Source organism: Notechis scutatus, chromosome 9 (genome assembly GCF_049901735.1).
Source record: "Notechis scutatus isolate UNSWTSFEM ecotype Mainland chromosome 9, rNotScu1.2, whole genome shotgun sequence".
Taxonomy (NCBI): Eukaryota; Metazoa; Chordata; class Lepidosauria; order Squamata; family Elapidae; genus Notechis; species Notechis scutatus.
In genome coordinates this window covers 12,424,090-12,451,221 of record NC_142017.1, presented here as the reverse complement: position 1 = coordinate 12,451,221, position 27,132 = coordinate 12,424,090, and the positions used below count along the sequence as shown (strand labels likewise).

The 27,132-nt window shown below is 35.6% G+C and overlaps 1 protein-coding gene across 1 annotated transcript in view; it reads right to left on the bottom strand.

Annotated features, from left to right (window-relative positions):
• CDH11 (cadherin 11) overlaps positions 1–27,132 on the bottom strand; it is a 121,979-nt gene that overhangs the window by 37,945 nt on the left and 56,902 nt on the right. The window contains exons 3-5 of the mRNA XM_026672050.2: positions 9,193–9,603; positions 5,066–5,360; positions 1,725–1,844 (exon numbers count right to left, since the gene is read on the bottom strand). Coding sequence (XP_026527835.1) covers positions 1,725–1,844; positions 5,066–5,360; positions 9,193–9,420 — 643 coding nt within the window. The 5' untranslated portion in view covers positions 9,421–9,603. The remainder of the gene's footprint in view (positions 1–1,724; positions 1,845–5,065; positions 5,361–9,192; positions 9,604–27,132) is intronic.

The window sequence follows — 27,132 nt, the reverse complement described above, 5'->3', positions numbered from 1 at the left end:
TTGAAAAATAATTACAATATTAGGAAGCAACAGAAGAGAGGATCACAGAAGAGTGAATTAGAAGTAGAGAGACAAGGGGGCAAAAAGGGGAGGGAGAAGAAGAGGGGGAAGAAGGAAAGGAAAAGAAGTTGTAAAAGACAGAAACAAGAAATAGAGAAACAGGGAAAATGTATAAGGATTGAAAGTATAAGCCTATTTAGAGATAATGGGTGAAAATTTAATTGAAAAAGGAATTCTGCAAAGGTACATAAGATAGTATTGTTATATTAGAAATAGAAATAATTTTAGAAAATATGAAACAATGTATGATTAAAATGATGGATAAAATATTTACCGTAATATAGTGGAATGTTTGTTAATAAATAAATGAATTAAAGTGAATGAGAGAATTAAATGGGAACATTTTAATTATTATTAATGATTTATAAAAATATAAGTGAGAAATATGAAAAAAAGAAAAAAAAAGAATTAACTATGGAAAGTTTGTAAATGTTCCCAAGGAAGTATGATATTTAATTGAAAAGAAATGTTAAAGATGTTAAGATTTTAATGAATATTAATGATATAATTGAATTGGAATGGAATGGAATGTGTGTTTTATTTACACACACACACACACACACACACACACACACAAGCTTTGTTGGGTATTTCACACACACACATCTGCCATCATCAGGCTTCTGTATATGTGATGGCAGATGAGATATATATATATATATATATATATATATATATATATAAAATATATATATATATAATCTTTTCTTTTTAAGAATATAGTGTATATTTTAAGAATGTACCAAGCAGAATTCGATTGGAAGTTATGTATTATATTGAATGCTATAATTTTAAAGGTATACATTGAAGCTTAAATAAGAGTTTGAATGGATAAAATTAAAAGATATAAAGGTGTCATATACTCCAATTGGTAACTACAGGGAAAATTTGTTTAATGAGAAAAGATAATATGAAATTGAAACAGGACAGACAAAAGTATAAATATAATGATTTGAATTGAGATGAGATAATTAAAATAAAGTTGAAAAAATTAAAAGAGGGGAAAAACTATTTAGAAAATATAAAACAGTAATAAGATATGGAATAGAATATAAAAATGAGCAAGAAATTGAGTTTTGTGTCTGTATGAAGAAGTGATAACCTGGGACCATGCTATTTTCAAAAAAAAAGATGTTTTATTTGTATTTTGTTTTTGTCAAAACCCAAATAAAATTTTCAAAAAAAAAAAAAAGAATCAGTGGTTTATCTTCTGATCATCATATTTGGGGCATGTAAAGGAATCTTGGTGATGGTGTAGTGGTTAGAATGCAGTTTTGTAGGGTAATTCTACTGACTGCCAGGAGTTTGATCCTGACTGGATCAATGTTGACTCAACCTTCCATCCTTCCGAGGTTGGTAAGACAAGGATCCAGATTATTGGAGGCAATATGCTGACTCTGTAAACCACTTGGAGAGGGCAGTAAATCACTATGAAGCTGTATATAAGTCTAAGTACTAGTGTTATTGTTAATCTCTTTCGGGTCATTAGTCATACCCACTAAAGCCAATGACCAAAGATTGAACCTGTACCCCAATAACAATTGAATTACAGAGTCATGTCTGTAAAAATGGGTGGTAATATAAATTGAATAAATTTGGAAAGTTGCTGGCTTCTCACTTCTATTCTAAAATTCCCTTTCAGTTAGCACACGGTTGCTTAGTACCTGTTTGTGGCTCTACAGAGAAATATGGTTGGCCTTCAAGAATACTGTAAACAAGTTTCGCACTATTTCCATAGGTAGGATCATCAGCATCTGAGGCTGTCACCTGAATCACAGATGTACCTGCAAACAGAAAAGGGAATATACTTACATTTAAATACATATATGTTTTTCCCCACTTCAAAAATTTCAGATTAGTACAATGCCAACTTCATCTTTCAATGGGAACAGGAAGAAACTACTATCTTTACTAAGTATACCCTGGAAAATCCACATTTCATTTCTTTAAAAGAGGTTTTACTAGCAAATCACCAGTGACTATCCAACAGCTGTACAGATTATCGCAGATCTCTGTTCAATTTATTTTTTTGGAGTATACAGTCGAGTTAATTCTATTTGCTAAATGCCTTTCTCCACCCACCCACCCTTCCTTGCAATTTGTTAATATTATGATTTGGGGTATTAATTTTAGGGTTGTACAGCTCTTTGCATCCAATCTCTAAAAGTGCTCTGGAGTGCAATTTTAGGGTTGTACAGCTCTTTGCATCCAATCTCTAAAAGTGCTTTGGAGTGCACGGGAGTGTGAATATGACACCTGCCTGCAGCATCTTAAAGCAGCCACATCTCTTCTCTCTGCTATAATATGCCATATCAAAAGAAATAAATGATTGGTTAATTCATTCAACATGCTAAGAACAAGGTTTCTATAACAAACTACTCCACAAGCTATCCAGCTCTGTGAACTTTGTTGCATATGCAGTGATCTGTTCAGCATGTTTTTATGCATGTTTCATGGGTAAATACCTTTACTGGAAAGGGAGTTTATTTGACTGGAAAGGACATTTAAAATTGTGCTTGATATTTTGTATTGTGTAAAAGCATTAGTCAACCAGTACTGTAATAGATACCAAAACACTTCCATGATGAACATATCATAAATGTAAAGTGATTATTGGCACAATATAGACCATAGTATAATCAGCTGAGATTGGCCAGCTAATTATGGCAAGCTAATTATGATCTGGTATTTGTTGCATAAGTTGTATAGATGCACAGGAAAAAAAATGTTGCTTGTTTTCTTTATGAATAAAAAAAGTTGATTTCTTTCCGTAAGGGCTATTATTTAAGAAAAATCACAAGTGGAATTGGATTAAGGACAGCTGTTGTTCTAATTCTATCCAACCAATGGAATTCTGGAAAAAATAATGAAAATGAGGCCGGTTACATTGTCAGCAAGAATCACTCTCCCCCAAAACCAAGTGGGAAAAAAACCAAATTTGATGTTGGGAACAAGCCAGCATAAGAGAGACTGGGTTTGAAGATGGGCCAAAGAAGGTCAGGGGTTAAGAAACAGTCCATTAAAAATTTCCCCAATGGCATCTTGGTTTGCTGTGTGGATCCAAAAACACATTTGCTGGCTTTGGAACCAAATGTTGCATACATCTAATGAAGATGCCATTGGAAAAAAAAAAATAAGACAACTTTTTTTTAACCCTTGGCATGATCCAGCCTATTTTGATCTGATCTGAGGTTGTATGCGTGTGTGTGTTTTGTACATGTGAGCAGCTTCTAAAGGAATCTTTTCCTGGGCTTGAATCAAATATACAGTTGAGTGAAGGAAGCATTAAAGAGATTAAAAACTCTTGACAACTCTTAGTGTTGTTACCTTAACAGCATCCAAACTCAAGAAAATATATCAGAGGTCTCCAAACTTGGCAGCTTTAAGTTTTGTGGACTTCAACTCCCAGCTTTGCTTGCTGGAGAATTCTGGAAGTTAAAGTTGCCAAGTTTGGGGACCCCTGGAATATATATTTGAATTCCTGTGGCTATCATGCAAGCTTGTGGATATTAGTCCATTAATTGCTGCAAGTACAGTGAGAGGGCAGAGACCAGATCCAAAGCATCTTTGTCTGCTCCAGACTTGTCATAGGAGAAACAGTTGGTTAGCATTTTGGAAAATTGCTGATTTCTCCATTCTTAAATCTTTCTTTCTTCCCTGGAGATCAGACACCAATAAAAAGGAGAGATATTAGTAAAGTCCAGGAATGAATTAATAAAGTCCAGGAATGAATTCCTGAAGCTCAGCATACTTTTCAAAACTTGTTTAAATCCCTAGTTAGTTGTGTTTTGCTTCTCATAAATGGAAGAGCTGTTTCTTCCAGATTGTTGAAAATCAGCTGCTTTAAATGTTCTCTAACTGTCACTTAGCCAACAGCTATTTCATCATGCTACCTGAATTGTTTTCATCCCTGGTGGTCACAATAAAAGCTGCAACTTAGCTTGTTCCCCCAACCCTCTTTCTTCTCTCCCCCTTGTTTTTTCCTTTTGCAGCATAGCTTTTATGAACAACTCTCATATTTTAAAAGATTATGGGATTTTATTTTATTTTTGTCGATGAATAAAAGGCTTTAGATGAACAATCTATACCTAGGTAGCAGCATTTCGGATTGCTTACAATCAAAAGGAAAAACATTGTTATCCATGCACGTGTTAATGTATCAGGAAGAAATCCATTCAGGTTTCAGCTCAAACAATTTAGGTGGGCAATCTTTTATCAGCTGGAGAATTCTTAGCATTGTCTGAAGGGATATGGAGCCTAGTCCTATCACAATTGATTTGACATCCAAGGCAAGGTACATACAAAACTTTTGCCAGGCCAATACTCGAATACAGCTCATCTGTCTGGAATCCGCACTGTATATCGGACATTAATACAATTGAGCAAGTCCAGAAGTATTTCATGAGAAGAGTACTACACTCCTCTGCTCGCAACAGAATACCCTATATCACCAGGCTTGAAATTTGGGGCTTGGACAACCATGAACTACGCTGCCTACAGTTGGACTTAAGTGTAGTACACAAAATTATCTGCTACAATGTCCCACCAGTCAATGACTACTTCAGCTTCAGCTTCAACTGCAACAATACAAGAGCACACAACAGATACAAACTCAATGTTAACCGCTCCAAACTTGATTGCAGAAAGTACAACTTCAGCAAAAGAGTGGTCAATGCCTGGAATGCACTACCTGACTCTGTGGTTTCTTCCCCAAACCCCAAAAACTTTAACCTTAGACTGTCTACTATTGACCTCACCCCATTCCTAAGAAGGCATGCATAAGTGCACAATTATGCCTACCATCTTTGTCCTATTGTCTCCATTTATTCGTATCTATTTCCTGTATTCTTACTCATGTTTATACTTATTCCTATTATCTTGTAAGTGATTGACAAATCAAATAAATAAACAAACAAACAAACAAACAAATACATAAAGTTGTATTTCCCTCTGGCCTATCACTCTTCCTAGCCAGAGAATAATATTGCACGTTTGTGTTACTTACCCACATTGGATCTCTCTGGTACATTGGCATGATAATTTTCATGAAGGAATTCAGGAGGGTTGTCATTGATATCTTGGACTTTGACAATGAATTCTGAGGGTGGTTCCAAGGGCCGATTTGTATTTCGATCCACAGCTTGGGCAGTTAATGTGTATTGAGCTCTTTCTTCTCGATCCAGTGTCTTTGTTGCGTGGATGTTCCCTGATTTGTCATCTATAACAAAAATAATGCCCGCTCCTTCACCTGAGAGAATGTATTTGATGTTCCCATCACCAGAATCAATATCTGAATGAAGCTGCAAAATGAAAAAAAAAATACATATTCACATATAGTCTCCGAAGGCAACAAAGGCTACTGTTGTGCCAAATACAGGTAGTCCTCAACTTACAACAGTGACTTAAGACTGTTTTTCACACTTACAGCATCCCAGCAGTCACACAAATTTGGACTCTCAGCAACGCACTCATATTTATGACGGTTGCAATATCCCGGGGTCGCGTGATCCCCTTTTGGGACCTTCTTACAAGCAAAGTCAATTAAGAATCCAGATTCACTTAGCAACCATGTTACTAACTTAATAACTGCTGTGATTCACTTAACAACTGTGGCAAGAAAGGTCGCAAAATTGGGGTAAAATTCACTTAACAAAGGTTTCACTCAGCAACAGAAATGTTGGGCTCAATTTTGGTCATAAGTTGAGGACTGTATTTCTGACATTTTGCCAAAAAATTCTTCTTCAAGTTTTATGATACGAAGGAGAAAGAAAAGTTAAATTCCCAAGGATGGAAACCTACAGTAATAATAAAGATGCCTGTTGATTTTATAATTCTTATTCTAGTTGTCCGTAGCTCTTCTGGCTTTCTACATTTCAACTCAAATTCATTATTTATGTATTTCTATATTGCCATTCCACCTCAATTGCTCTGGGTGGTTTACAACAACACAATAACATTAGAGAACTCATCTCTTGATGGCTTCCTTTTCAATTCAGAAAGCAGGAAGGATGTGTACAATAGAGAAAATAAAATTAAAAGCATTAATTGATTCATTAATTTACAATAATAAAATAAGCTCAAATTCTATGACATAAAATATGGCATATTTTTTAAAAAAACTGATACCCATCTCACAAATATACTTCCCAAATAAATATATTAGAAAGTAGAAGATAGATTTTTGGGAAATTATTATAAAATATTTCTTAGTCATTAGATTACCTTGAAAATGTTAGTGAATTGTTATAAGGAAGTGGTTAAATAAACTGTTTTTAGACTAAACATTTATCAGAGAGTAATGGACAAGTTTTAGATGTCCCTTCATTTTATTTTGTTATTTTATTGTTTGTTATTGCACAAACTTATACACTGAATCTCTAAAGACATAAAAATGGATATAACTAGAAAGTACTTTCATGTAATCTAGAAAGTATATGTATGGGTCCAAAGTATATTGTGGGGGTGGATTTAAAATGTGTTTGGATTTTTAAAAAAATGAACATGAAAGGAAAAGCTGAGTATTATTTTGTAAGAGTAAAAGGAGGCACAGAATATCTTAGGGAAGATTTTCTATTTACAGATTTTTTGATTAAGTGTACTTTTTTTAAAAAAAGATAGATTTGCCCATTATGGAGCTACAACAAAGGGAACCACCCATTGATTTCAACTAATCTCTCATTTCATAGCTACTTAATGCCCATTGTGATAGTTTAACGAATAGTATTAAAGTAATTAATGCATGAAATGAAATCAGAATCCTGCCACTTAAATTTCCACCACAGTAAAGGCATTCAGCACCATTGACAGTATGTAAGATTAAGGCCATCTTTACTTTCCTACACTTCATCCTATTTAAAGCTTGAAGAATGTTCAGCTGGTTTGATTTATCACACCATGTCAGGCTACTTTAGTAGTTCTTCCAATGTTCTCTAGAAAAAGGGATTTTAGATCATTCGAATATCAGTTGTTCTACGAACAAAAGTGGGGCTCAGGCAAATAATGAATATGTCAGAGATTTAAACATATATTATAGCAGGTGTCATCAAAGATTCATACCTAATTTAGCAGTTCTGTGTTCATGTAATCACAATTAGAGCAATGAAAGGGTTTTTTTGAACATTGGCAATTAAAAAAAATGCATTGCATATTGCTTTCTGTTCTACTTTAAGCCTATGCATTTTTAATGTCCTGTGTTGCTTATATTGTTCTGCATTTATTGACCCTGCCTAATTTCTGGACCAAGTTTAAGCCAAAGTATCGAATTTACCTTGTTATATTTAGCTTGCTTATTCAGACACTACGCTAATATTGTAAAGATACTCTTGAGTCCTAGTAATGGCATCCATGCAGTATTTTGGGGTGAATTAAGCAAGGAGACTGTGAGTTCTAGTCCCATTTTAGGCCTGAAAGCTGGCTGGGTGAGTTTGGTTGGACCAATCAACAGGAGACTGTGAATTCGAGGCTCATTATAGGCCTGAAAGCTGTCTGGGTAAGTTTGGGCCAATCACCAGGAGACTGTGAATTCTAGTCCTAGATTAAACATGAAAGTTGGCTGGATGACTTTAGACCAGTTAATCTCATTCTGTTATGTCAAATTTAGATGACAAATTGGTTGGTCAATTCTTATTGCAATAAATAGATCAATCCCCAGTTGATCTGAAAAAGTGGAGCTGGGAAATACACACACATCATTAACATTGATAGTTTTGAAGAATTTACAAGACAGTGGTCATTACGAGCACTGGTATATCATTTACTCAAATTTATTGTTTGGGTTTCTTTTTCAATTTGACATTCTAGCATCTATGTTATATCCAATGTTCCTTAAGGGGAACATATAAATTCAGTGTATGTTTTGATTGGAAAAATGTATTCCAAAATTCAGAGTGTAAAAATTGAAGAATAATTACATTTTGAAAGGCCTAATCTTTATGATTACATTCCAAATTTGGGGGATTTGAAAAGGTATTTTGGATTCCATACACCATCATTATCAAATTCAATAGTATTAGTTTGGGGATTAGTTAAAATACTATTAGAATCATCTTTGATAATGAAAATGAGTCTTGAAATATATTATCTGATTTTACATCTGGTGATTGTCCTACATATTAAATTTGTCCCTCCTGTCCTTCATTTAAATGTATAAACTATTTTAGAATGCAGAACATAAAAGCATTATATAATCAGAGACAAAAAAGCAGTACAAAACCATAAAAATAAGGCAACAAAGCTCAGAAGCTACAATTAAAGTCAATATCTTATTCATTTCTACTTAGAATGTGGCACAAAACATTTTTATGGTACAATGAATGCCTTGCATGGAGAAGAGCTTGCTTGAGCTTATGACATCTCCATTAAAGAAAGGACAAGGAAAAGACAAGGAAGAGAATATACAGCATATCTGGGAAAATAATCAGTATGGCCAAGAAATCAAACCAGGTATGAGTCCATTGACTAAATTCCTTAGACAAATAACATTTTAAACAAACTGAACAAGCTAAATGCTAATGGAGCACATTTCAAATGATTCACACCTCTGCCTAAGAATTTAATTTCTACCTTTCTTGCAAAAAGCTCTGGAAAGCATAAATGAATCTCTATTTCATATGACCAGCCTGGGTGTTCTACCACCATTCTAACCATCTTACAGAGCTAACTATTAACCTTAAATACCAAAGGCTGGATTGTCGTTTGGCTGGATTTACAGCTAAATAAATCAGTTATAATCTCAATTGGATAGGAGAGGTCTTATCAAATGAAGAAAAATATATGTGTCCCAGGATAATGCTGCAGGATCCAATCTGGGTTGGTCATTGGAACCAGAGATTTTGTCTTCCAAAGTTCCTAGACTCATACTAGAATCTATCTTCAGGGAACCTCTCTTCTAGCTAGATAGAAGTCTCCGGAAGATGGACTCCAGCACAAGTCTGAAAGCTTATGCTGGTCTCAGTCCTAGTAACTGACCAGACTGGATCCTGCAGAGCTCTTATCATTCATCTTTGAAGAATACACAGGATTTATTGATGGTCAAATCATACCAAAACATGTTTTTTAGGGTTCTGAAAGAAGAAAAAGAAATGCACGTGTTGTGTTTTAAAAAAAAAAAACCAAAAAAAAAACAAAACTTACTCGGCCTACTAGTACAGGATCCGGTCCAGTATATTCTTCTATTACAAAGAACTGGTTCCATACCCATCCTCTTTTTGACCTCTGGAGAACTTGCCCTTCCTTCCCTTTCTCGTGATGACCATGCAGTGATGGCCTTGAGTGGTTCAGTTTGTCTGTCGCCATAACAAAGCTGCAGCACAGCATTCCCAGACACAGAAGGGCAGCATGTAAACAATGATCTTCCTTCATTTTTGGTTTATGTATAGGCACCAGAGTACTCCCCAATTTTTCCCCTTTCTTCTCAAAGGATCACCACAAAAGTGAACAGGAATACTATAATCCTCTGGAAAGTTCACAAGTTTTCCGTAACCGAGATGTCAAAGTTCCTTAAGTCCATCACTTTAACTCTGCATATCGACTCCAAACGGTTTCCTAGAGTAAGAAGAAGAACAAAATAGGACAAAATTAGTTCTCTGTGATTATTCCAAGCTCAGCATTTCAGAAACTTAGCACTTAACAAAAGCTTAATAGACCATTGAAACAAGATGCTTGTTTTTTTCCCAAGGCGATAATACAAATGAAATATAAAGACACCTCATAAATTATTCACTGGGATGACCAAGATTGGATGGTCTCCCTAGGTTGGAAACAATAATCTAAGAATATCTAGAATTCTCAGGATATCATATTTTTAATAACTTGCTCAAAAACATAAATTTTTGTATTACTTGGAAAATTTTCAAAACTATAGAGCAGGCATGAGTGCTTATTTTATTCATTAACATTCTCTCCATTTGAAAAAAAAAAAGTTGTAAATTTTTGGACAGACACTTTTCAGTGGCCCAATATAAGATCTGAACTGATATTTTTAAATATCAGTTTTTTGCTACCTTTGGAGGGCAGTAAAGACCACATCTTTGTTCAATAAAGCATTTATCATGTCTGAAGTCCACTGTGAAGGCCCATCCTTTCTGATAAAATTAAAAGAACAGAAGACTTTCTCACAGTCTGCAAAATAATATCCTTATCTTGGGCTGGGAAGCAAAAAAACCACAACCATCTGTAATGGTATGTGAGAATGACCTGGGAGACTGGGGAAAAAGAGACTGGGAACAGTGAGATAAGAGACAACATAGTCCACACCTACATACTGGGCAGGGCAAGAAACTCCGAAGAAACCCTCCCTGGTTTCTTGGGCTGTAACGGAGATGGGATGAGAATTGTGCTTTCAGATTTTCAAGATTCTATTAATACAACTTTACAATAAAGTAGAATTAGCTCATCTAGTCATGTTTCCTTTCAAGTCTACTTGACACTGCCATAACATGAGTTACCTCTATGGTAAAACTCTCCTGCATGTATAGGATTTTACCTAAATATAATTCTTCAGGCATTTTGGCTTCCCTGTTGATGTAATTTCCAACCAAGGTAAAAAAGCTGGATTGCTATCTTCAGAGAGATAGGGAATCTACTAGGCCAACAGCTATGGTATAGTATTAAATTCCCAATTCTTTTTAGAGTCATAGTTTCAGGTATACCAGGTTGGAAGTAATAGCTTGTTGGATTTGGATAAGATAGCGGTATTCTGCTGGATTTGAGTAAAATCTTTATAATCTTATCTACTCTATTACCTCTCTGTTTCCAGCTAAGCCTTATACTGTACTTTCATATAGCTAGTTTCCATAGTACAAAAGAAAAAGAAAATTCAATTCCTAGTTCTTGAAACAACTTGGCAATCACTTACAGATTCTTTAGTAAAGATACCAAATTTTGGGATATTGACGGAGGGGCTACAAAGAAATACTATTGCCTTTAAATATGATTTATCTTCATTTGATATGTCCACCCTAAAGGAACTTCTACTTTTCACAGAAGTTCTTATTAACTGCATAAGAACCATAAAAAATATAAATATAAAGAAAAAACTAAGTCAAGCATTATTTAAAGCATCTCTACTTCATCAGATATCGCAATAAGATTTTTTTTAATTTAACTGAGCTCCTATTTACTCAGTTGTTGTTCGTCTGAACTGTGAAATTAGAACATAAAATGGATATTTCTCACTTTCTAATCTCAGAAGCTTCAAAAAGAAGACTCTACCTGGACAACAAGCTATATTTAATAATGTGTGGACTGTTGGGCAGAGGAGATTTGCTGTAGAAAAATAACTTCAGAATTTATTTTGCTGACCAGATACAGATCCTTCTACAATAGTTCCTACCATGCTTCTAGATTCTGAACGAAACATCAGAAAGTACATTCTAAGGGAAACCTTATCAATGTCAGATGCAAAGAATCCATTAAGTAGAAGCATAGAAAATTTACATCAAGCCTATATAAGAGAATCTAGTCAGCTAAAATTTAACACTAAATTGGAGCCAAATAAAAGTCAACAGTATTCAGGAGAGGTTGGACTTGGATATTTGTGACAACATAAAGATTCTAATCTGATGACACATTTAGGTCTGCCTGCTCTTCTCCTATAATTATGGTCCTTAGAATTAAAAAAAAAATAGGGGAAAGTTAAAAAAGATAAATGGTCAAACAATTTTTCTTTCACCAGATCATTAATTTTAAATGATCCCATCCACAGTAGGTATGTGAAAAACCATCAAATATTTCCCTTAACTTCCAAAACATAGCTTAACTGTGTTACTGGGTTTGGTAATGCAATTATATGGAAAGCCTCTAGAAACATCAGAAGGGGGAGATGCAGATATATGAAAGTGTTTACTATCAGTTGTTCAAGCATGAAGGAAAAAAAAAAAACTGAACACAAAACATTAACCACACATCTAAGCCATTATCTTTAATTTACTAATTAGGGCTTAATGCAGTAATCGCTTGCAATCCCTTTATTTTTCAAAATGTCTGTGCAGTGACATCTGTGGAGTCTCTGTGTAACGTTCAAAATAGAATGGGTCTATTTTGAATCAAGCCTGGCTGTATCTGGCCTTCTCTAGATGAAACAACAAGTTTCCTTGGAACATACAAACCAGAGACTTCATTTGGGCTTGGAATAAAAGCAAATAAGCCCTTTTCATCTGAACAATAGTGGTATGTCAGTCCCCCCTCTTGCCTTTAGCTTCTTCTAAAAGCATCTGGGCTTTCTAACCATATTAAATACTGTATAAAAAAAAGGACACCCAGGGATTAGGATCAGAGAAAGCTCAAAATACACAAAAATGTAAAAAAAAAAAAAAAAAAAAGCATAGTGGACCAGTCTGAAGCTTATTTAATTCAGCATTTAAACACACACACACACACACACACACCACAAAGAAAACAAAACCCCTCTCTGGAGGGAGTACATTTTAATAAAACGCATACTTTAAAAAAGGCAGATCATGTTCTTACAAACATCTGGCAGACTATTGCCATCTTTGAGCACAGTTCAGAAACCACAGCTGGTTCAAACTGCAGCACAGAAATTGTTCGCCAGTAGCTGAATAAAACCTGCAGAGTCATATTACATTTGGACTGCAATCTCTGCATTGGTTATCAACAGGTTATGTGTGCAATTCACTATGTTAGTTTTCATAACATAACAGATAATCAGAGTTGGAAGGGACCTTATTGGTTATCTAGTCCAACCCCCCACCCAAGCGGGAGACCCTACACCATTTCTGACAAATGGCAGTCCAATCTCTTCTTGAAAGTCTCAAGTGATGGCGCTCCCACAATTTCCAAGGGCAAGCTGTTCCATTGGTTGATTGTTCTCACTGTCAGAAAGTTTCTCCTTGTTTCCAGGTTAAATCTCTCCTTGTTCAATTTCCATCCATTATTCCTTGTCTGGCCTACAGGTGCTTTAGAAAATAGCTTGACCCCCTTCCTCTCTGTGGCAGCCCCTCAAATATTGGAAGACTGCTATCATGTCTCCCCTGGTCCTTCTCTTCACTAGACTCGCCATGCCCGGTTCCTGTAACCATTAATCGTACGTTTTAGCTTCCAGTCCCCTAATCATCCTGGTCGTTCTTCATCTATAAGACCCCCCACAGACTTCTCAGTTCATGTCTTCCCTTCTCCACATTGAATTGATTGATGAGTCCATTTGATTGATGAGTCTCACTGTCAGTGGTCTTCTGTAACAGGTAAGGGACAATGTTTTTCAACTGCAGCCTGCACCCATTGTATTTTGGAACAGTTTTCCTCCTCTTTCAAGTCCAGGGTTGTGTCCAATCTGACGTCCTTCTAGAAGTGAGTAAACACTGTGGCTCTGAATGTTGTTTAGAGAATGATGAGAGAAATGCCATCTGACTTTTGTATTATGCATTGTGGATTAAGCATTGGTTTCTGTTGTAAGCCACCCCAAAACCAGGTGAATTGTGGTGATACGTGAGTTCTTAAATATGCATAAACTTCCTCTCCAGAGCTCCTTACAAATACTACTGGAAAAGTAAAAGGCAGAGCAGTAGATCAAGGAGGCTCTAGTTAGTCCTGATACTTTTATTAAGAATTCTTGCAGGATATTTGAATAAAAGTAGCAATGAATATTATATTTTTAAACTTACAATGAGATCAGCCTCCTTGCCATTCTTTGTCAGAGAGCCCAAAGAAAATAGTGTGGAAAATGGGGCAAAATGTAAAATGAAAAAAGAAAAGCTCTAGATGCTGACATTTTAAAACTGAAATGTATAATTAACATGAAAAGCTCCATTCTATAAAATACCAAGTGGCATCCTCACTCCAAAGCAAGCAAGCAGGCAAACAACCTTTAAGAAAAATAAGTTTGTTTTTCTTTCCAAAAAGTATATTAATTTTACACAGGAGTTCCACTTTGATTTTCTGAAAGGAGAAAGGAAATAACAATGTTCATTTAATGACTAGAAAACAAGGCTATAACTTAGAAATCCATTTTCCAGTGTCTTTTCTGTCTATGTATATAATCCTAGTTGGACCAAAAATATGTCTATATTTCATTTGACATTCATTAGATTAAATAATTTGTCTAACCAGCACTTTTACATGATAAAATGGTAGCTGTTCCACCAGAATACAGAATTCATAAAGCAGATTTCGAGACTCCATCAAATAAAAATATCTGAGGCATTTATTGAAATGAAGTGGGAGAAGGAAGTTCTGAAAAATATAATGCTCCAAAATTAATTTAATTTAGTAAATCAGGACAGTTGTGAAACAATAGACTTCCACTCACATGTCTTCTTTAAACTGCTCAGCTTCCTGTGAGGTGCTTTGCCTATAATGTTGTGCTGTAAAACTTTGTTAATCAAATTGCTGTGTAATAGTCAGACCAGCTCAATCGTGTACTATATTGCCAAGGAAAGCCAATGGCAACAATAAAGACATAACATTTAGATGGTGAGATGGGGATCAGAATGACAATTGTAATTTTTAAAAACAACATGTAATTTAGTTATTTTTATTTTAAGATACATAGAAAGAGTCAGTTTGGTGTCATGATAACGGGTCCTGCTTTGGTTACAAAAGCCAGTAGGATGACCTTGGGCCAGTCACTTTCTCTCAGCCCTAGGGAAAAGGCAATGACAAACCACCTTCAAAATCCTTCCAAGAAAACTGGAGGGTTTTGAAAGTGGTTTTTCATTGCCTTTTTTCCTCCGGCTGAGAAAAAGTGACTGGCCCAAGGCCATCCTCCTGGCAACTTTTCCAGGCAATTGCTAAAAGTCAATATTGACTTGAAGGCATCTGCTCCTTCCAAAAAGATACATAGAACAGCTTATAGGTCTATTCTTCATATTTTGACAGTTTTCCCTTTCAGCTACATTCAAAGCTATTATTTGCTGTGAGTTTTGGAAGGATTAAGAAATACACCTTAGACTTTTGGTTCCGCATGTTAGCCAGGGGTCAAACAATGAATGCTTCTAAGGCTAAAACTTGATGAAAATCTCTTCCCTTCTAGGAAACCAAACCAGGAAACCTCAGTCAACTACTATTTGTATACTTCCAGAAAGATTAAGCTAGAGAATTGTAACTAGACTACTTTAAGTTGCTGTATTTGATGCTGCTGTTGAAGGCCACAATCAGCTGGTACTCAAAATTTCCATTTAATAATGAGTCAGACCCAGTAGTGTTTCTAATGCAAATATTGCAAGAGATGTACCGATTTACAGTGTGTTTCTAGGTGCAGATCAAGGTGCTCATTATCACCCATAAAAACCTATGTGGTTTGATTATCTGCTAACTACCTGTTCTGGACAGAAACAGCCTATCCATTTTGAGAAGGCAGAGAGTGCTTGCTGAATGTCTTTCCACTGAGATGTCACATCAAACATTCCCATTGTTGAAAATTCAAAATGGTTGCTAGTAAAAGAGAAAACACATGTGGACTTCAATTCTCAGATTCCTCAAGCTAGCATAGAGGAAGGCCACATATCTTAAATTTGTCAAGCTTGAGAAACACAGATCTAGATAATAAAGTCTAGCAAATCCACAGAAAGTCAAAGCCTAATAAATAAAAACAACCAATGAGAAGCAGAAATCTCCTTGTTCTCAGGTGAGTTTTTAAAATGGGAAGAGCCATCTCTTTTGCCTTGGACAATCTTCCATTGCAGAGGAAGTAATAGTTCCAAGCTGGCTTGTTTCAGCTGAATTGAATCATCTTAGTCTCAGCCTAACTTTTCTCTCTGGTTTTATACGTCTGTATATAGAATCCTTGCTATTGACAGGAATTCTGATATCCTTTCTTTCATTTGCCCAGTGCTCTTTTAATGCTACACTGGGTCTTCAACTCCTAATAGACAACTCTATCTTCTCATTAGATGCTGCATTCATTCTGGCAGGGATATAGCTAAATGTTTTGTAGCTCTGATGCTGCAGAAAACAACTTCTACTTTCTCCCTCCACAGTAAACCACAAGGGGAAAATTTGCTCTTAAATAAAAGTGGTGCTGTCAGGCTACCACTACAGTAGCTCACTCCTCCAAACAATATGGGACAATGCAACAATAAGAATTGGACAGGAAGGGCTTAGGGACACCTATGTAAAAGTGCCAGAAGTGTCCCTGTGTGCATCTGCAAGTGTGTACTCCATTATATCTATCTATTTATTTATTTATTTATTTATTTGATTTGCCAATTGTTTACAAGATAATAAGTATAATTGTATACATAGTTGTGAATACATGAAATGGTTACATATAAGAAAAATAAAAGAATAAGAGAAACAATAGGACAGGGACGGTAGGCACGTTGGTGCGCTTATGCACGCCCCCTACAGACCTCTTAAGGAAAGGGGTGAGGTCAATAGTAGACAGTCTAAGGTTAAAGTTTTTGGGGTTTGGGGAAGAATGCATTTGTGAATATGCAGAAATGCTGATATAAATAATGGTATTCCTCTGTGCTGTGCTGTGGAATAAACAATTGCCTGCATTTCCCAACTCTTGTCTCAATGAACTGAATTATTATGGAAAGGTGTTTAAGTAAGTTTGCTTCCCTGCTGAGAATTTTTATGAGCAATCGGGAAAAAAATTAGCTTCAGTCTGCCTGGTGATTAGCAGCCCTGTATTCCTCCAGCAATTCAAGAATACTCTTACATTTCAAGAAATTGGATTTTGAATGCATTAAAATTTCTGAATAGGCTATGCACCAGGTCAATAGTGATAGAGACTTGTTTATTTTGACTCTGGGTACAGGTACATGCCTAATTCCAGTTAAAAAGAGCCTTGCCAGACAGGGCCATTATTCTGCATCATGGATGGTGAACTAGAAACTTGCAAACATGGACAATAGTGATGTAACATCTAGGGAAATTATCAGCCATCCAGGTCATGGTTGTCCCAAAAGTGCTTTTTCAAAGGCAACTGGACTTTGTTTTTCCTTGAAGATAATTCACTTCTCATTCAAGAAGCTTGACAACTAAGAGAGACAACTAAGGCTGCTGGAAGGAAGAAGTAGTGAAATTAAAAGCTGGTGAGATCAGAACTTCATTGCAGAGTAATGACACAACATCTGGAGAAGCCATCCTACTCTTCAGAATTTATGACTCTTCTCCAATCTCCCTCAGGGTTACTTGCAACTGAGATACTTCCCTGATCATCTCGTGAACTTTTGTGAATCCAAACCTATGCCTCAAGGCTCTGGGACTAACTCACAACTTTCTCTTCTTATTTTCTTTTTAGGATCTAACTTGGGTCACTAAGTTAAAAAGACCAAGCTATAAGCAGTGAACCATGCTTTCTGTAAGAGGCTACTAATCATAGATTTTCTAGCCAGCTGTTCTTTTTTCTCCACATTAGACCAGCTATGCCAATTATTTAAGAATGATTTATAGTCATTACAGTCATAAAACAGAATAATCATTTCCAGACTATGGAATTTTATCTTCTTTTGGAGATAAAATTGATCTATCTTTCCCCTACAACATTACACCCACAACAATGTTTTACACGATTTAAGAGAAGAAAAACAATAACCTTAGTCCCTTTAAATAGCTTTTAGTGATTCCTTTATTATTATAAAATGTTTTTAGATTTTCTTCTTTTACAGAAAAGTGTGTTTTCTACATGTGCCCACACATGGACATCTGCATGCATTAATCCATACAAATTACATTGATGGTTCAAATTATGCCAATGTCAGTCATCTAGAAAAATAGCCTCTTGGACTTTAAAGTTGAAAGGAGAAAATTCAATCTAAAATCTCTCTGTAGGGAGTAAAATTGAACAATTTTACTAAAATCTTTCAAAGGTCAGAAATAACCATTGCCTAATGCTGATAAAAAAGTTACATAATTTAGATTCACATATTGTGCTATATCATGATTTATTTTAGATATAATTTGACTCTATTGCAAAGCCTAAATTATACTTTATAATCCACACATATACATAAAGTAGCACATAGATGTTAATTTCTATAAGACCTTTCATTTTTTAATTAAATGCTAAAAACTATAATTTCAAAGTTTCATTTTAACCTTCTTAGGTAACGTCAATCAATATTCCAAACATCAGCAAATAGCAAAACTGTCAGTTCAGGTTGATAAAACGATTTTTTTTCTTAAATCTATTTGACACTGATCGTGCTATCTGTGTCAGGTTCTCTGACAATATCCAATTTTAACCTATATGCACTTGCCTGGAAGTGAAGCAATAGCAGTTATCAGCAAATAAGAATACAACTTGATGTCATTCTCCACGTTAAATCACATGATCCAAGACATGGTCTAAAATGTAATTTGAGAATCATTGACTTATCCATCACAGTAACAGAATAGAAGAGTTGGAAGTGACCTTGGGGGTCTTTTGGTCCAATTCCCTGCTCAAACATGAGGCTTTGTATCACTCCAGACAAAATCCAATCTCTTCTGAAAAGCCTTCAGTGATGAAGCACCTACAATTTCTGAATGCAAGCTGTTACACTGATTAATTGTTCTCACTGTTAGGAATTTTCTCTTTAGTTCTGGTTGTTTATCTCCTTGATTATTTTTCATCCATTGCTTCTTGATTTTCTTTCTGGTGCTTTGGAAAATAGGTTGACATCCTCTTCTTTGGGCTGCCCCCTCAACTGTTGGAACACTGCTATCATGTCACCCCTAGTTCTTCTTTTCATTCAACTAGACATAGCCAATCCCTGCAAACGTTCTTCATATGTTTTAACCTCCAACCCGCTAATCATCTTTGTAGTAGATCCTTCTCTTCCCTTCCAATATATCTAGAAGTATATTTATGGTGTGACATGTGTCAAGATTTTCTTGCCTCCTTTACAGGTATTTAAAGCCAATGGTGCATTACCTGATAATAACTCCTGGAGACTAAGAGCTCATATTACTTTCTGAAGCATTTTAGAGCATGATCCTTTGTGCAATGCAGTGTTGCTCCCAAATAACCATGAATGAGTTTGCAGGTATTTGGAGTCAAGATACTAGAACAAAAGAGATCCCTACATTAGCTGACATTTTTATTTATTTAATTAATTTATATGCCATCCATCTTACAGTTCGAGGTGATTCTGATTAGCTTAAATATTCTCTGTTAAGGTCATAATGATAAAGTTAGCTGGAGAAGATGAGACTCAAACCAAGTAGGGAATGAAGAAATAAATGTAACATGCTAGCAGAAAGCTGTCAGAAGGAAAATGGACAGAGATGATGGTTTTAATATAGAAGCTACATTATATAATTTAATCATTAAAGATTTTTAAAGGATGGCCTATGAAGAATAACTCTATGTATCTTAACTAGATTTATGTATTTACTAGCTTGAACATGATTAGGCAAATTGACCACTTTGACCAGTGCTACATTATGAAACATATTAATAACCTCCTAGCTTACAGCTTGTTTTTTCCCTTAAAAATTAAAATACCAAAATAAGTAAACAATGTTTTGAAAATAATTTCATTTGTATTAAAAATATGAATATGCCACCATGGTTAAAAAAAATGGTAAAGGAATCCCTGGGGATTTTATTCTACTAGTCATTGCCGACTGTAGAGGGAATGTTCATCTCCATTTCATGGCCACTGAGAAAGCGCTATCCGAAGACATTTCTGCCATCATGTGGCCAGCCTGACATCCCAGAGTATTGTTACTTCCCCACCAAAGTGGTAACTATTCATCTACTAGAATTTTCATACTTTTGAACTGCTGACTTGGCAGGAGCTGTAATGAGGACAGGAACTCAGCCTTCACATGGTGCTCGGGTCTCCAACCTGGCCTGCCAGTTATCCATCCAACAAGCCCAGTGTCTTAACCAATGAGGCACTGAGCTGTCCCCATGAGCCTTGATAATTTTCAAGGAGGCCATAGAAGAAAAGAATCTTGATATTCACTGACCTATTAGATACTTCAATAATCAGGACAGCCAGAAATCAAAGCAGAGCAAATATATACTGTGAACAGAACTGTGCAGTCATTGAAAAAAAACACTTTGTTTTCCTTCTGTTACTCTTAGGCATTTTATAAAGATGGCAATTGGAACAAAGAAAAATATGAGAGAGAGAGAGAGAGAGAGAGAGAGAGAGAGAGAGAGAGAGAGAGAGATCTGTTATTTGCCTTATAGTCTGAGAACTTCCCTAATTATAAAGTGCAAAGAGTGTGATTCTAAAGCTCTTCATATAGATTCCTGCACACATTGGGTGGTTCAAGCACCAAAAGGGTTTGTTGCAGGAGAGTTACTGAACTTCTTTGTGGCACTGATGGTTTCTGAGCACAGAACCATCCATGCTTGTAAATTTCTTTCTGATGACTGGGTCTTTAGCCGATCAGTGCATCTCAGTAATGGAGTGTTGGGTAAAAAGCATGATCCTACCACTATCTCAATTATGCTGTGAAAGCATGGTGGCACCTCTCACACTAGCTTTGACAAGAGAGAGGAAGAGAGATGCTGTATTATTTATATCCGATTGCCACAGTTATTCTGTTTCCTCAGTCTCCATTTAATTTGCAGTTATGTGCAGCGTGGAGCTAGTAAAGCCCAATTTAAACATGTAATAGAAGCAAAAGAGCCCCCGAACTGAAATGACATAGAAATAGTCTTAAGGGGAAACAAGGGGGGAAAAAGGAAGACTAAAAGGTTCAGGAAATGAAAAATGGTTGTAAATGGTTTTAGTGTTCCTTTGCTGCCCTCAGGGAGATGCTCTTGAGATAAATGTGATACCAGCTGTCTGTTTTTAAATATAAAGTCTGCTAGAATAGCAAACCAAGCAGCATTAACACACACACACACACACACACCAAAAAAAGTAGGCTTATTATGGAACAGAGTGATTGACAATATCATTTGAAATAATGAAGAAGCTCTTGGGGGAAATTTATTCTAAAATAATAATTGTGTACTTGTGCAACTCAGAACTAAGTGGAAAATTCATAATTCACGTTATACTCAAAATTCAATATTGTTGTCCCTTTTGCCCATTCAGCTTCCACTTTTACTTGATGTTATATGACATTGTAGATGGGACCCGGGAGGAAATAAAGGAAATAAATTAATAAAATTAATACATATCAAGTAACTGTCTTTTTGTCCTTTTTGTTCTTATGCATCTTTTGTTCAAGGTCAGACTTTGCCTAAGAACATTCCTTTTTGTATGCACACTCTACAAACAACAAAAATACTATAGCAAAAATATTTGTAATTTATGACCTGTCCATCTCTAATCCAAATGTGTCTCAATTATAAATAGCAGTGTAAATCTCAAATTCTGCCTTTTAGATCAATAAGCATCAGGGTTGCCGAAGCCATCAGAAATGCAGAACATTTTCCTATCAGTTAGGAATTAATACAACTCTCAATTAATTTGCTCTCCACAGTTTTGCTCTGCATCCTTTTAACAGTTTGCATTTTACTTTTTGTTTTGTTTTTTTGTTTTTAGATTTTCAAATTGCTTTTGTCATCCCAAGAAAAAAATAAGGGCATGATTGGAGTTTCTTGAAGACTGAATCATTGATTAGAGAGCACATCCACAAAAATTACCAGTACCAGTGGGTAAGTAAACATTTCAATACTAAGTTTGTCGTTTCTTCTATCTAAACACCCTCTGGTGCTTTTTTCTTGCCACAAGCAAAGGATTCAATCAAAAGAATCATTGGTGAACTAAGATTTTAGCAGCAATCTTGTTCTTAGGAAGAAATGATTAATAGTCTTCTCCAGTCTGGAGTTTGTACAAACTGTTAATTGTGGGGGAAAATGCTCACCATTGTATGAACCAAAGCTGAAAAGCCTCTGGAAGTCATACTGAGCAGAAATCTTCTCCTTTTCTTCATTATTATTTCTATTATTCTGATGAAATTTAATTAAAGACTATTTAGTTTGATTTAGAAAAGGACGTGTGATTGTTTGTGTTATTTATTTAGTTGCTTAGCTCAAGAGATGTTTATGAATGTCTTGCTTTTACTTATACAGTCTTCTCTCTAGCTTTCTGCTGCCTTCCTGGCTTTTCATTCCCCAGGACAGGTCTCTCTTTCCACCTGGACCTTGTTTCCTGGTGGGAATGTATAAGCAGCCAGGGAGACCTCCTAACAATGGAATGCTGCATAAATGAAAACAACCCAACAACAGTCACCTTCATCAGTCACCAACAAAAATACAGGTAGTCCTCAACTTACAACCACAATTGAGCTCAATATTTATGTTGCTAAGTGAGACATTTGCTAACTGAGTTTTGCCCTTCTTACAACCTTTTCTCGCCACAGTCGTTAAGCGAATCACTGCAATTGTTAAGATAGCAACACATTTTTTAAATGAATCTGGCTTCCCCATTGACTTTGCTTGTCAGAAGGTCCCAAAAGGTGAGCACAACACATGATCCCTGGACACTGCAATGGTCATAAATATGAATCAGTTGCCAAATGTTTGAATTGTGCTCATACGACCATGGGGATGATGCAACAATCATAAGTGTGAAAAACGGGTAACTTCGAACAGCCACCAAACAAAACGTTGTAAGTTGAGGACTCTGTATGCTCATAAGGAGAAGTCCCATAGGTGCTTTCCCCAAATGTTTCACTTCTTATCCAAGAAGCTTCTTCAATTCTAACTGTTTTCAAAGAAAACACCAAGAAAATATAGTTGTCTTTTGGAAAAAGCACCATTGGCATAACCATGACCTGGATGATTAAGAATGTCCATAGACATCAGGAGAAAAGGAAAAATGAAATGCTGAAGCAGCCTGAAAATAGGGTCAAAAATATAAATCTCTTCTGTCTCAGGAGGAACCTTTGGCAAATTGCACAGCATGGTCCTTGGTGCTCTCTGAGCTTGGTTGTTTTCTTGCAGACATTTCATTACCCAAACTCGGTAAGATCATCAGTGCTAGGAAAGAGTGGGCTTTGTACTCAGTTTATATTCTAGTGGCTTGCCCTGTCAGTGTTGGTGGGAGTGATCTTGGAGGTTCTTTGGTTGGGCTGTTTATTATTACAGTTCCTTAATTGGAGCACTGTTTACTTCTTGGCTGTTGGCCTGAAGTTAATCTTGGAATTAACCTAGGCTCATCTGGGTGTTGATTGCTGGTAGGGAGGTGTTTTGGTCTTTTTGTTTCCATTTTGGCTTGTTGATTGTCTCTTTTGCATAGTATGTTTATGTCTATGTGTCCATCATTGGCCAATTTGTCAAGAGAGCCAGAGCTTCTAGAAAATCTCTAGTGTTTTGGATTTGGCTTGATCAAGGATGGTGATAGTTTCCCAGTTGAAAATATGGTTAAGTCTGTCCATATGTTGTGAAATTAAAGAATTTTCAACATGTCTTCTGGCTGGTTCACTTAGGATGTTTTGGAGGGCTTTAGTTGGCTTGTCTGCTACTCTGGTTTCATGTGTTTCTAATAGTCTGCTGGTAGTTTCTGAGATGCTTTTTGTTGTGTGGCAGTGTTGTTTTTTTATGGCTTGTATTGATTGTGCTAAATTTGGTTGAGTGGTCAGGCAATTTTTGACAAAGTTTTGTGGATATACTTTTTGTTGGAAGGTATTGTATAGACGCCCTGTTTCCTTCTTTCACTGTGCAGGGTTGCTGCAGTGTGTTTGTGCACATTTAAATAAAGCATTACTTACAAATTCACAGTTGCATTTAGGATTAGGTAAATTCAAGAAACAAACTCCCCATTTCTCCCCTTCATTTGGAGTAAAATTTCTCCAGGTGTTTTTCTACAAATGTGCCTCATCAACTAGCAATGTTGATAACACAAATTTCCTTTCTTCCTCAATCTTACAGAACCAAACGTTATCTGAAGATAATATACATGACAGCAATGAGTAACCTTAGCAGCTACTTTTTAAAAAAGCATATTCTTCAAAGTAGCCTTTTTCTAGAAATGTGAAACTGTAGGCTGAAAAAAATCAGCTTCTCTAAGAAATAGTCTGCTCAGCTCCTGAGTATACAGCCTCCCTTTTTCTCTCTTGCACATACACAAAGACACATTAATGTGTCTCCCATTACATTAATTGCATAATCACTGCCAATATTTATGAAAGTTGGAAAAATCAACAATGAACAATCTTCTCAATATCCAGTGCCATTTTCATTCTGATTTATGAGTTCATTTAATAAACAGCCAATGGGAAATATAATGAGTAAAACTAAATAAATCCAACTGTTGTTTAAAAAGCACAAAATAGGTGAAGCAATGTCTTTTACTAAAGCAATCTCTGCTGATATGAATGTGATTTATTAAAGAACTTACTTATGCCTAGACTGAAGCCAAAGCAGACTCTGTTTTCTAAGTCTACCATGAGGTTTCTGAATGTGCCCTTGTGCACACAAACAAATTACCCCTTCGTTGTTTTGAAAAAAAAAAAATGGAATATTGATGGATTTCTTGTTTAATTTAGTTCCTGTCTTTTAAAACATCCTGTCTTTCTGATTTGTCTGATTTATAATCCCAGTCAGAGGCAGAGTGACATTTATGTATATTTATTATACACATGTGGACTGTCCTTTAATGTTTTCTTGTCCTTGGGATTTATTTATGGGTTTTTTTCTCTATGCAAGAACCAGAGTCAGAAGCTTAACTCATGTATTTACATATGTTTTCTGAATCATAAATTTTCTAAACACGGTAGCTCTTCCTGTTCTTAAAACTTCAATCGTTTGCTTTCTTGCTATTATTCTCCTTTGACTCTATTCAAGAAATACTAGCAGGAACTAACACATTTCAGGAGTTGTAATTCTGCAGGTCACATGTCAATAACCTTCTTTGAAATCCCATGATGATAGATTAACCTAAAGAGATGGAAGAAGTGGACAGGAGAAGAGTTATTCCCCAGAATTATGGGCCCTTCTGCATATATAGAAAAACCCTTTTTGGGAGACAGATTGTCTGACCATGGAGGGTCTCCTGGGTTGGATGAACTGAGAAAATCAGTGCCTGTAACTAGGTGGGACAAAGTTGTTAAATGTAGTTGTTCTTTCAACTGGAATTGGTCTCACTTGGAGATATATCTTTTCCTTGTGCTTGCAGGCTGAGTAGAACAATCCTGTTATAAAATGCAATAAGGAAGAAGAATGTGTGTGTGTGTGTGTGTAATATCCATAAATGCCCATAAAATTTGGAACTTTGACATAGTATGTATGTTTTCCTACAGCAAGTTCATTATGAGGAGGAGGAGGAGGAGGATCAGAATGATGATCTGGATGTGTGGATGGATGGAGATAGATAGATAGATAGATAGATAGATAGATAGATAGATAGATAGATAGATAGATAATATAGCTGAAGGATTAGGATGGAGCTGCATTATAAATAATTCTATGGGGTTTTTTGAGACATCATTTCATCCACAGAACGAAAGAATACTGACACCATTGTTGCAGGAAGACAGAGCAGCAGTATGTTGTCAGGAGAACATTGTCCTTTGACTTCCCAACATTAAAAAGACTCTTTTCAGTCAAAGATCTAGATTAACAATGGAATGCTGGCTGTTTAAGAAGGCCTATCATTTATCAACTGTTTTCTTTAAAGAGAAATCTTATGTATCCAATGGCATACATTTTTCTCAATGGATATTCTATTCTTTTTATAAAGAATAACTGCCCAATTATTGTATTCTATTGACTATTGATTCTATGCTGGTCAGACTCCGCATAAGGTACTGTCTCAAATTCTGGGGACTCATGACAGTGGACACAATCAAAACCACAACTGACATTCTAATTTGATAAAGCTGACATCTGCAACTTTTTTTCCCATCCACCAAGGGTGATCAGGCACTGTAAGAATAGTTGGAGTAAGAATCCTTTTTTTAACTTTGGAGAAGAGAAAACTGCAGGACTATATGATAGGGGTATAAAGAAATGGCAAGACCAAAACTCTATTTCCTAGAGACGATAAATTTCCAATTCTAGGAGGAAAATGTCAGCCAGAAGAATCTTCCTGGTTTTAAGAGCAGTTTAAAACTGGAATTGCTTAGTCAACGAAGGAGATGATAGGGTCCCTTTCACTGGCTATGTTAAGCATAGAATATATACTGCTCTCAGTTGAACGCTTTTAATTTGGATTGCTGAACAGAAGAGAGAGTATGATTTGCTTTCTTTTCAACTCTGATTGCCATAATTTCTATGAATAAGGTCCTGCTGATAAACAGAATATTTTCTAGGGAAACACTGATGCATTACAGCTACATGTGGCTTTGCAAACAGCTTTAAAAGCCCCCAGATGCAAATGCCAGAACAACTTGCTACCTTTTCTCTAGAACATTTCTTTATTTACTTAAAATATTTACATGGCTGCCCATTTAAGAACTCTGCTGGCTCAGAACAACAAGAAAACCAATAAATATAACAATCATAAGGCCATAAAAAACTTGTGAAATAATAATTTCCAGAAAATGGTAACTTGGATTAATTTTGAGCTAGCTCTATCAGCTGTTGTTTGTTTGAAATTTAACTCAGAATTTCCAAGACTTGCCATGAAAAAATCTGCAACACTACTGTAATTGTAGTTTTCTGTGTATAGAATTTCTTACTAATACCAACATTAAAAAATGTTTACAAGCAAAATTAAATAAAAGTTTAAATACCTGATGCAATGTTATCAATAAAAGCAAAATACATATGCATCTTCCAGTCACTACAGTCTACACTACACACAATTGCTAGTTCAACACATCAATGTACTAAATCTTGATTAGGAATAATCCAGATACTGATAATACTATACAATACAGAACAATAAACCTAAGAGAACTCTAAGACAATAATGTGTCCTAATTGACAAAAACATAGCCACAGTTAATAACACTCCTGGAATCTTACTTCTATTTATTATTAAGTTTAGCAGACTTTCCTGGCAATATAACTAATAGCAGATAGTCCTTTTCTGATTAACTCCAGTGTAAACATTGTAAGATAAGACACTCTATTTCACTGGGTATAGCTCTTGGTTATTGCATGAATAAATCAGCAAATAAGTATGTAATTAATATCATATTTAGTCTGGCCTAGATGTGAAAGATTAGTCTTAAAATAGAGATATAGAATTGTAGCAACATCATAAAACTTTATCATCCATTTCTGCACAACCTTGACTGAGCTGTGATACTGTGATGCTAAGACTT